Source organism: Cebus imitator, unplaced genomic scaffold, assembly GCF_001604975.1.
Source record: "Cebus imitator isolate Cc_AM_T3 unplaced genomic scaffold, Cebus_imitator-1.0 Scaffold164, whole genome shotgun sequence".
Taxonomy (NCBI): domain Eukaryota; kingdom Metazoa; phylum Chordata; class Mammalia; order Primates; family Cebidae; genus Cebus; species Cebus imitator.
The window spans coordinates 268,478-280,490 of record NW_016107479.1 but is presented as its reverse complement, the minus strand read 5'-3'; the positions used below and the strand labels follow the sequence as shown (position 1 = coordinate 280,490).

Here is a 12,013-nt window from a genome sequence, read left to right as displayed (position 1 = left end):
ATAGCCCCTTGGTCATTTATTATTTCTATTTGATTCTTCTCTCTTTTCTTCTTTATTAGTCTGGCTAGCGGTATACCTATTTTATTAATCTTTTCAAAAAACCACCTCCTAGATGTATTGATTTTTTGAAGGGTTTTTAGTGTCTCTAGCTCCTTCAGTTCTTCTCTGATCTTATTTCTTGTTTTCGGCTAACTTTGAATTTGTTTGCTTCTCTAGTTCTTTCAATGGTGATGTTAGGGTGTTGATTTTAGCTCTTTCCCACTTTTCCTGTGGACATTTAGTGCTATAAATTTCCTTCTAAACACTGCTTTAGCTGTGTCCCAGAGATTCTGGTACATTGTGTCTTTGTTCTCATTGGTTTCAAAGAACTTACTGATTTCTGCCTTAATTTTAATTGCCCAGTAGGCATTCAGGAGCAAGTTGTTCCATTTCCATGTAGTTGTACGGTTTTGAGTTTCTTAATCCAGAGTTCTGATTTGATTGCAGTGTGGTCTGAGAGAATGCTTGTTCTGATTTCCATTCTTTTGCATTTGCTGAAGAGCGTTTGTTTTACTTCCAATTACGTGGTGGCCAATTTTAGAATAAATGCAATGTGGTGCTGAGAAGAATGTATATTCTGTGGATTTGGGGCGGAGAGTTCTTTAGATGTCTGTTGTTAGGTCTGCTTGGTCCAGAGTTGAGTTCAAATCCTGAATATCCTTGTTCATTTTGTCTCATTGATCTAATATTGACATTGGGGTGTTAGACTCCCACACAATAATAATGAGAGACTTTAACTGTCTTTATAGGTCTCTAAAAACTTGCTTCATGAATCTGGGTGCTCCTGTGTATTGGGTGCATAAAAATTTAGGGTTGTTAGCTCTTCTTGTTACATTGATATCTTTACCACTATGTAATGCCCTTCCTTGTCTTTTTTGATCTTTGTTGGTTTAAGGGCTGTTTTATCAGAGAGTAGAATTGTAACCCTGGCTTTTGTTTTGTTTTGTTTTGTTTTGTTGCTTTCTATTTCCTTGGTAAATACTCTTTTTTTCTGAGCCTATATGTGTCTTTGCATGTGAGATGGGTCTTGACTTTATCCAGTTTACCAGTCTGTGTCTTTTAATTGGAATGTTTAGCCCATTTACATTTAAGGTTAATATTCTTATGTACGAATTTGATCCTGTCATTATGATACTACTGGGTATTTTGCTTGTGAGTGAGTTGATGCAGTTTCTTCACAATGTCAGTAGTCTTTACAATTGGGTATGTTTTTGCAGTGGCTGGTACTGGTTTTTTCCTTTCCATATTTAGTGCTTTCTTCAGGAGCTCTTGTAAGGCAGGCCTGGTGGTGACAAAATCTCTTGGTATTTGCTTGTCTATTGAGGATTTTATTTCTCCGTCACTTAGGAAGCTTAGTTTGACTGGATATGAAATTCTGTGTTGAAAATTACAGTATTGTTAAGCAGGTGACCTTTAAACAAAGTCAGGTGATCTTTTCTCCAGATAGAGGGCATTTGCACACATAACAGCAATTGTAGTCAGAAATGAAATCCCCAGGACATTCAGAGAATAAATCTGCATTACCTAGCCTCTGGCTCTCCTTCCTGTGCTTTCCAAATCTTTTCCAGCAACGGAGGGAAGTAAATCATGCGTCCTTGGTAATCATCCACAAGGTAGCTATGGGCTCAAGTAGTTTTCTCTATTTCTCAGTGTTCCCGCAAAGTTAGTGTTATTCCTATGTGCATCTCCAAATAATGTCAGTGAGGAATCTGCCATGTGCCTTTGAAAACCACCAGGCAAGTTGATGAGTGCCCATCTCATGTTAAGACCCTCTCTTTTCTCAATATGAGTGAATGACCAGGAAAGATGTGTTAGTTAACAAAAACAGAGAGGAGGAACAAGTTGAAGCCTCTTTAATGAGAAGAGAGCATTTGGGAGTACGACCTCTTCAAATGACATCAGTCCCTCTAGGCTTGGATTATTTGTCTCTGCTGATGATCAGAAGAGAAGGTTGGTGAGCACATGTATTATTCCTGTTTCTATAAACAGAGGCTCCCTTCTGCTTTTCTTATGTGTCTGGAAACACCTTAAAATTCCAGAAGAAATGCCTTAGTGGCTTTTCAACCCATGTAGACTTCATGAGTCAGAGTAGTTTTACCTAATCACTCTGTAAAAGAAAGACTCCTCTTGCATCTGGCTTTGTTTTTATTTCTGCCTTTTGGTTTATCTGTGTTGCAGCCCCTCACAGACTGCCAATTCCTGTGGTCAGCCAAGGAGAGTTCTTTTTCAGAAAAGGGCATTTGTTTGCTAATAGTCCTTGAGGGGTGCTTTACTTCACACTTAACAGCACAGTCACATGGTTCATGCTATGTCCCCTGCCACGGCTAGAAATTGTATTCCTCTGAGACATGGGGGGCACCTAGGTTAACAGCAACTACTGGGTTTGTGTCAGATCCTTTAAATGTTGCTATTTGTCATTTGACAATGTTAGAAATACACAAGCACAGCAGATGTGAAGTTATCATAACAGCTGCAAAAGCTCTAGTCTGGATGACATGCCTGGGTGCTCCTTTCAATGTTGCAAAGTGATTAGATTATGAAATTTTTGAAATGGAGTATATATATACATATGTATGTTCCATTTGGAAGGAATGCAAACATGATCAATGGTTACAAACCCAAACTTTGGGTCGCAGAAGCATTTGCTAATAGGGGAACTATATGGCTGTTTACTAATGGAGAACCAGGTTTGTTTGTGATGTAAAGGTATGTGAATGTGGACAGTGTTCATAACAGATAAGACACAAATAAGTTTGTAGTTAAAAATGTTCCTAACTAACTTTTTCTGCCCTTTTATTTCTTGGGGGGAAAAATGATTGATTGATTGTTCCTGTGGTCTGTGTGCTTGCTAACCCCTCCTGGCATCTTCATTTGTGGCCGGGTATGTGGCTTTCCTTCCAAAGGACGGCCAGTCCCGAACAGTAAGGCAGTTCCAGTTCACTGACTGGCCAGAACAAGGAGTGCCAAAGTCCGGAGAAGGATTTATTGACTTCATCGGCCAAGTCCATAAAACAAAAGAGCAGTTTGGCCAAGATGGACCCATTTCAGTCCATTGCAGGTAAGTTACAATTCAAGAATGGTGACATTCCATTTGTGATTGATTAAAGCAGTGATAACTGTGAAAATAATCAAAGGAAAATGTTTATTCCCAAAATTTGCTTCCTATTACACAAACCAAATTACCAATTTTACGTCAACAGGAACTGTTGGTACCCCCCCAGTAATAATTTGTTCTGTTATGCATTTTGTATTTGCTTTAGCTTTCATAGCAATGCACTGATGACTATCTTTGTGAGAAACCGGTGAATAGCTATCAAATCTTAATGACAATACTAATTTTTGCCAGTCAATAAGTGCTTCCTATGGTACCTCAGTTAAAAATGCAATTTGCTTGAAAATTCTTGCTATATCAGAAAACGAAGCACCTTCAAGTTAATTATTTTCAATAGTTACTAGAGCACTTTATAACTCAATTCATTGATGTTAATAGAAATAGCAAGTAAATGGTTCAGACAGACATTCACCACAAATTTAGTGTTTTTGGAAATTGCTATGCCAAAACCTTCTAAACAAAAAGAATTCACCTACGTTTATTTAAACAAAAAATATTGAAAAAATTTTTTTTCAATATTTTTTCCTTTAGCACATCAAAAGTATAGTTCTTAATGACATAGAAGGCAGAATCTCAAGATGTCTGTATTCCAGTCTTAATCCTATTATTTAGCTTAATGGGAAGTTTCTCTGGACGTCAGTTATCTTACCTGATGTTTAAAGTTCCTTCCAGCATCCTTTGTTTCTCAGGCATATTATATCATATGAAAAACGAGTTATTAAAAATCTTTTGCAAACTAACCAAAGAGCATGGAGGAAATCACACAAGGAATCAAATAAAGGCATACCTCAAAAATAGTATGGGGGTTTAGTTCCAGACCACCACAATAAGGGGCATTACATACATTTTTTGGTTTCCCATTTCATACAGTGTGCAATAGCATCGTATCTAAACAACAATGTACCCTACCTTAATTTAAAAACAACTATTTTATTGCTAAAAAATGCTTACCATCCTCTGAGCCTCTGATTTTGTTTTGCTGGTGGAGGTGGAGGGTGTTGTCTTGATGTTGATGGCTGCTGACCAATCAGGGTAGTGGTTTCTGAAGGGTGAGGTGGCTTGTAGCAATTTCTTAAAAGACGATAATGATGAAGTTTGCCACTTCACGTGACTCTTTTTCAAGAGTCTTCTCTGCAGCATGAAATGTTGTCTCATAGCAGTTTTCCCACAGTAAAACTTCTTTCAAAATTAGTCATTCCTCTGCAACCTTGCTGCTTTTCTCTTCTTTATACACTATTCTAAATCTTTGGTTATTTCCAGTATTCACACCTTCCTCACCATGAGTACATTCCATCCTGACAAACCACTTTCTTTGCTTGTCTATAAGAAGCAGAAGCAACTCCTCATGTATTCAAGTTTTACCATGAGGCTGCAGCAGTTCACTTACAGCTTCACGCTCCATGCTCCACTTCTAGTTCTCTTGCTATTCCACCATGGTTGCAGTTTCTTCCTCCACTGAAGTCTTGAATCCCTCAAAGTCATCCGTGAGATCAGAATCAACGTCTTCCAAACTCCTGTTAACAGCAGATAAAATGGTAAATTATTTCCAGGAAATTTTCAGTTTACTTTGCCCAGACCCATCAGAGAAATCACTATCTATCTATTGAAGGAATAGCCTTATAAAATGTAGTTCTTAAATAAAACTTGAAAGTTGAAATTCCTCCTTGATCCATTGGGCTGCAGAATGAGTATTGTGCTCACAGGCATGAAAACATATCTCCTTGTACATTCCATTAGAGCTCTTGGGTGACAACATATGTTGTCAATGAGCAGTAATATCTTGAAAAGAATCTCTTATTCTGAGCAGTAGGTCTCAAGAGTGGCCTCAAAATAGTCAGTAAACCATGCTGTAAACAGACATAGTCATCCGTGCTTTCTTGTTCCATTTATGGAACTGGACTATCTAGTACAAGAAGTCTAGCTTTCAGCCTGTCTTGATGTTTGATGTGCCTTCCTTATTATTTCAAGCTTTTGACTTAAAGTGAGGGATGTATAACTCTTCCCTTCACTTGAGTATGTTTATTGTAAATTGTCAAGAGCCCTAGGATTTTCAAAACAGTAAATGAGCTTTGGCTTCATCTTAATGTCACCAGCTACATTACCCTGTAACGAGAGAGTCGGCCTGTTCTTTGAGTTCTGAAGCTAGGTATTGACGACTCCTCTGTAGCTCTGGAAGTCTTAGATGGCCACTTCATCTAATAGAATGCTGTTCATCCACATTAAAGAGCTGTTGTTTAATGTAGCCACCTTCATCAATGATCTTACCTAGAGCTTCTGGATAACTTGCTGTAGCTTCCATAACAGCACTTGTTGCTTCACCTCACACTTTTATGTTATAGGGTTGGCTTCCTTCCTTCACCCTCAAAAGCTAACCTCTGCTAACTTCAAACTTTTCTTCTGCAGCCTCCTCACCTCATCATTCGTACAATCAAAGACACTTAGGTCCTTGCACTGGCCTAGGCTTGGATTTAAGGGAATGTTGTAAATGGTTTGATCTTCTATCCATACCTTTAAAACTTTCTTTGTATCAGCAGAAAAGCTGTTCTACTTCCTTATCCTTCCTGTGTTCACTGGAGTAGCACTTTTCATTTCCTTCAAGAACTTTTTGCACTCACAACGAGGCTGTTTGATGCAAGAGGCCTGAGGAGAAAAAGACAGATGGGGAAACTGCTGATTGGCGGAGCAGTCATAACACACACATTTATCAATTAAATCTTCGTTGTCTTATGGTCATGGTTCATGGCACCCCAAACCAATTACAGTGGTAACATCAACGATCATTGATCACAGATCACTATAACAGATACAGTAATAATGAAAAAATTTGACATATGGCAAGAATTACCAAAATGCCACACAGAGACACAAACTGAGTATGTGCTGGTGGAAAAATGGCACCAATATAGTTCTTCAGTGAAAGATTGACGCAGACATTATCTGCAAAGCTTAATAAGGGAGAGCACAACAAAACAATGTACGTCTGTATTTAGGCAAACTAGATGCTTTCTATTGGGACTGAATTACCTGGATATTTCTTTTGTCTTTACTCATAATTTGCCCAAATGCTAATTTGACCTTTTCTAATATAATCTCTTAGGAAAAGAGTATCTTTAATTTAATACTATCTATTCTTAGCTGTAGGCATCCTCATATGTATAGGTACACCAATGTGTTTTTGCGTGTGTATTCTCATTACTTTTATCATCATAAAATGATTTCAATTTCCCTTTAGTATCATGCTATGACTTGTGATTCATATACCTATATATGTATCCATAGAACACTTCTGAAAATACTTTTCTTATTTACAACTTGTTAAACCAAGATGATAAAATCAATAAATTTAAAACTTGTAAGTCCAGTATCCATTCTTTTGTTGAAAATACTTAGTACAAAGACAGAAACCCAATGTTTTTGTTACATTCGAGTTAGTTATCAAATCATGCTAAGATAGACTCTAGAGTACCCAGACCATTCAACAAAGAGATTAGAAATCTCAGTTTCTCACAACTAAAAGACTTTCAAGGTTAAAAGAGACCTTCGAGGTCATTTGCTTCATCTTAACAAAAGGCTTCACGGCTGCTGGACATCTTAAATCACTTCTTAAAGACTGTCTGCGCATGGATCTTGAAGGCTCACTTAACATTTCTGTTTAGACTGTAGAAATCCCGTTTATAAAGGGACACACTATTTATATATGCCTGTCAGCCACATCCTCCAGTAAATGACTCCATCTATTTTCTACAGCCCATGCCCAAGTGTTACACATGCTGTTTAATTTGGATCCAGAAATATAGGGATTTTTCACATTATTCACTGTATTCCGCATTACCTCAACTTCCAGATGCTTTCCTACTTAAATGCACAAAACCTATGAATTAGTTTTCTTTCTTGCCGATGTGAAGGTTCTGGAGTTATCTTTAAAACAGTTAAGACAGCAGAGAGAAACTCAACACCTTTCTAATGTGGTAGAAAGGTTCTGAGGGTTTCAGTTGCTGATCATGTAAAAACGGTAGATAAGTTTAGAGATCTAATCTTAAAAAAACCATTGTTTTTTAAGATTAGTTACCCCTGTGAGAATCTGTTGAAAGTTGTTAAGTCTCAAGAAATAAGAAAGCAATGTAGTAATTACTTCATCTGTACATACACTTATAGGATAATCATAAACTCTCCTGAAGACAGAGGGAAAATCACACACACATATACCCTGTTATAGAATCTTTCTCATAATAAAACCAATATGAACATTTGAATAGTTATAAACAAATATGTCTAGGTTATGGGGCATCACGTACATTTTTTAGGTAACTATAAAAAGTGAATAAAGTGCTAGAAAAGTTCATGCCAAATTCATTCACCTTGGTCTGAATTATTTCATACTTTAAAGACGTTAAGGAGGCAAGTTCTGAATTTTAGAAGCTGTATGTTGTTTACCCTTTCTTTTTTCATTTGTTATGTTTCCTTGGTCTTTCTAAAATGGTATAAGTCCCTATTGAAAAGACTTTTATCAGACTTACTCCTAATCAGGCTTACTGCTCATGCTGTTATAACTCACTATCCCAAGAGTAATCATTTGGTGAATACGATGCCACATTTTCCTGAACATTCTGCTACCAGCTTCCACATTCCATGCTGTGGAGAAACGTGGAACGTGGAAGCCAGTAGCAGTATGTCCACCCCCAAGCAAATGTGGCCAAGACGGTGCGCACCTCACCCAGTAACGATGCTTTTGTTATTGTGGCAGCGCTGGCGTGGGAAGAACTGGAGTCTTCATAACACTAAGCATTGTTTTGGAAAGAATGAGATATGAAGGAGTCGTAGATATCTTCCAGACTGTCAAAATGTTAAGAACACAGCGGCCAGCCATGGTACAGACAGAGGTGAGAAAATCCATTGCATTTTTCACATCTCGGGAGCCTCCGTTTTGCTAGCCAGGACCTCCTGGAACCCAGACTCTCTCAACACCGGACAGTACATACCGTGGGGCAAGCATCAAACTGTTTAATAATTTTGAACCTCATTTCCTCCCTTTTTTAAATGGGGTGAGATTATCAATGTCTTAGTGTTGCCACAGAAATTATGTGAGATTCTATGTTAGATTGAGCTATATTAAATTTCACTGTTGGACCATTTTTTACCAGTAAAATGGCAATTTCACAAAATTCATCATATTCATATTCCTATAGTATACAATTTATATACAAATATATAGAAAGCATAATGTTTAGCACATAATATAATCTCAGTCCATTTAACTTCTTCATTCTCCCTTTGTATGCCTACAGAGATATCAGCAGCTCTATATTTCATGTCTTAACAATGACCATTCAAAACATTTTGATTCTAGATAAGCCTACAGATACTCTATTTGTCCCTCATTTGATATGCCAATAATTAATATGGAAATTTAGATATTTCTCATCATGATATGAGTTCATGATTGAGCCAGTCTGGTCTCTTGAGCATTCATATCTAAAGGTACTATTACTGATGATAGAGTTTATGTTCTGCAGAAGGCCACCAAATTCTACAATTTATATGTGCTCCTCACTTTATCATCCACAGTATCTGCCAAGCATTGATTTCAAACCAGTGCAACTATTTGACTTGCAATACTCAAAACATTGTGTCAGCCTGACAAACTTAACGGGTCTTGGGGGTGACAGAAGGAAACTGGACATTTAAAAAGCCTTAACACTTAGGCAAGCAACTTACTGTGACAAGACAGGAAAGTAAACACCATTTATTTTGCATTGTACGAAAATGCACATTTAAGCAAAATAGAAACTATCTACTTTCAGCCCGATTGGCTACTGAAAATAGGTTTCTTTTATGGGGAAAAAGCCTACTTTTTCTCATCCCTAAAGAGATCTATATATAAACCATCTTTTTCCATCTCTCCAACAATACTTTGACTTATTCCAATATAATAGTGTTCTTGTCTGAAAAAGGCCATGTTTCGTCATGTTTTGTTTTAGTGTGTGCCTTTCTGAAACAGACAGCTAGCAATCACACAGAATTGAGCTGAATTCATAGGTATTTTTGGATGTGGGCAGCCAATCTTGTGATGCCGTTTTCAGGGATGAAAAGCTTGGCAGTCCAGTGCCCTGTGTAAATGGACTTGTGTGCCGCACCAGCTACCTTTTGGCTGTCTCTCTCACTTACATATGAACATCGTAAACGACTGTGAGGGATTCTCAATGCAGGCTCTACTGTCCAATCGTGTTTTTCCTTAATTCAAAATTCTGCTGGCAGTAGCTCAGAAGATAAATCCAGATTTTTTCTCAGGGCAGCTTGTCCTGAGAAATAGTTAAACTGAGAATAATTTATCACAAATATTAAAGATTTTAAATATTTAAACTGAGAATCAGTTAACACAAATAAGCAGATAATTGTAAAAGATGACTTTGATCATTAACTGCTTATAAGGCACGTAAGAACTTTATGTGTTCAGTTGGTGGTAATTTTGTGCTACTACTCAGAAAACACTTGTCTGGGAAGGTAATGTTCACTCAACCTACCACTGCTTGGAATTGAGAGATAATTTTAGTCAAATTGATCAGTGAGGTCGATAAACACCCCATGTGGCTACTTTTTCTTTGTTCACTGTAATGAGCTGGTCATAGGATGAAATCGATTGACGAAAGTACTGATCTTGCCCCTATATAGATGTAATTTTGTTATCCAATATTGACATTTATTTTTCTATTAAAGTATACTCATGGTCCCTTCTTCTGTTTCTCCCCATTCCTTGTCTCCTACAGGATCAGTATCAGTTTTGCTATCGAGCCGCACTAGAGTACCTGGGCAGCTTTGACCACTATGCAACGTAGAAACCCCTGACCCATTCTGGATTTTTACTACAGGCCCTTCAATATCCATGGAGTCTCCTCTGAGCCATACAGGGCACTTGAGAAGTCCTTCTTAACTTCTAGCTAACAACTACTTAGTGGGACTATTACACACAAAACAAATTAAAAACAAATTATTACAGGTGGACCAAGAATTCACAGTTTAATAATCTAACCAGAAAAATTATGGAGAGAATCCTGACTGATGAGGCATCTGAAGGATTTTATTTACAGATACCTCAAGGATTCAAAATCAAGGGAAGAAGACATCACAGCAAAGAACCACCATCTTATTCAGGATTGCTTGAAAGGCGCAAGGAGAAATTGCCAGAAGGCTGCAGTTCGGCTCAAGATGGTGCCAGTGTGGCTTCTCACAATGAAATGGACTCTGCTTTGACATCACCCCTTCCCACCATACAGCTCATAATAACATTTTAGGGGGAAAGTGGGGGGGGGGATGTTTAAGAAGAAAGTCCTTAATTTAGTTTTTTAGTATTGTAAAGATACTGCTGACCTGTGCTTCATTTCTAACTGTGTAAACTTTTTTTTAACAAAATGTATCATTCGATAAAGTGAATTTTAAAAAAGTGACATAACTTCATTTTTTATTTCCAAATCGTAGGTTTTTTTAAGCTGTAGAACTGTTATCTGTAATATCTTGCTGTAGAAATCTCAAATAATTTGAAAATTTGCACATTTTTGTGCAATACTCAATCTACAGTATCAGTCTCGTCAGATATATTACTTTTACACTTCTGTTCAGTTTTGATTGGTGAGAACGTACCCATTCTCTTCAAATAAAGAGAATTATTATTTTGTTTTGTTTTTGGAATCAACAGGGAGGCGCAAAGTATAAAGTTGCTGCTAACATATATACATATATATCCATATTTTATACGGGTGTCTATGTATATATAGACAGTTTGTCCACACAAAAAGTAGATACAGCTATCAGTCAGTTCTTCCATTATTTGGTTTTTTTAAATGTAAAAAAGCTATTGTAAACATCTCTTTCCATTTATTCTTAATTTTATGACACATTGGTATTTCTTACTATCACAAAACTTTCATTTTTTTTAAGGGAAGCGAGGAATGCACATCAGTGATTGTCAAACCTCACCCCCTAACTTCCTACCCAGTCTGCCCCCCCCCCCCCCGCCCACCCAATCATATTCACAAATTCTGTTTCGTTAGCCAGGCTTCCAACAAAGTTCAATATTTCTAACACTCTAGTGCAATAAAAATTATTAAATAGCTAAGAGGTGTGCATGTGGGAAAGGTCAGTGCATATCCCTTTAGGAGGGGAGAATGTTGTAATATATCAGCCTATCAAGTTGTTTAAAAAAAGTGTATTCAATCGTATATTGTCTATAGTATGTGCTATGAAATTTGCATTTATGATATGTAACAGGGGCAAAGCCAAATTCATGTTACTCTGTTCAGTCAGAAACATTTTGTGGCATACAGCATTCCTGGGAAGTGCTGTACTTTGTTTCGTTTTGGTTTTAGGTTTGCATTTAGAGTGCCTTATAATTGATGCCTATTTTAATAGCATTTCCTTTTAGCTTTTGGTTCGTATTTCCATTCACTGTTTGTATCTGTTACTCTTTCTATTAAAGCATTATCTGTTTACCACATGTACAAAAAACTCTTTGAATAATATGCATTCCTAGTTTTCAGCCAAGTCGGGGATGTTAGTGATTGTACCAGCCCAGAGCACTTGGATAATCAGGGCCCTTCTTCCTTTTATAATTGTCAACATCAGAAAAAGCTACTTGTTTTATTTATATTCCCTTCCAAATCTGCTCTGGAACATGCAGTAACTGCACCAAACTTATTTTAGTAACAAGTATCATTGGCAACTTTGGAATATATTTGATATTCCATTAGGATTTTTCTAAAAGGGGAAATAAACCGTGCATATACATATATATATATATATATATATATATATATATATATATATATGTCCATCCCCCAATTCTTCCAACATAATTTCTATAGGAAGCCA

The 12,013-nt window shown here is 37.0% G+C and overlaps 1 protein-coding gene across 47 annotated transcripts in view; it reads left to right on the top strand.

Moving 5' to 3' along the window:
* PTPRD (protein tyrosine phosphatase receptor type D) overlaps positions 1-11,634 on the top strand; it is a 2,344,803-nt gene extending 2,333,169 nt beyond the window's left edge. For 42 of the 47 annotated variants that reach the window (XM_037744085.1, XM_037744087.1, XM_017544042.2 and 39 more), the window contains 3 exons: positions 2,943-3,097; positions 7,896-8,031; positions 9,916-11,634. In XM_037744085.1, coding sequence (XP_037600013.1) covers positions 2,943-3,097; positions 7,896-8,031; positions 9,916-9,984 — 360 coding nt within the window. In that variant the 3' untranslated portion in view covers positions 9,985-11,634. The remainder of the gene's footprint in view (positions 1-2,942; positions 3,098-7,895; positions 8,032-9,915) is intronic. The other 5 variants (XM_017544071.2, XM_017544068.2, XM_017544074.2 and 2 more) reach the window with 2 other exon arrangements.
* Positions 11,635-12,013: the final 379 nt, after the last annotated feature.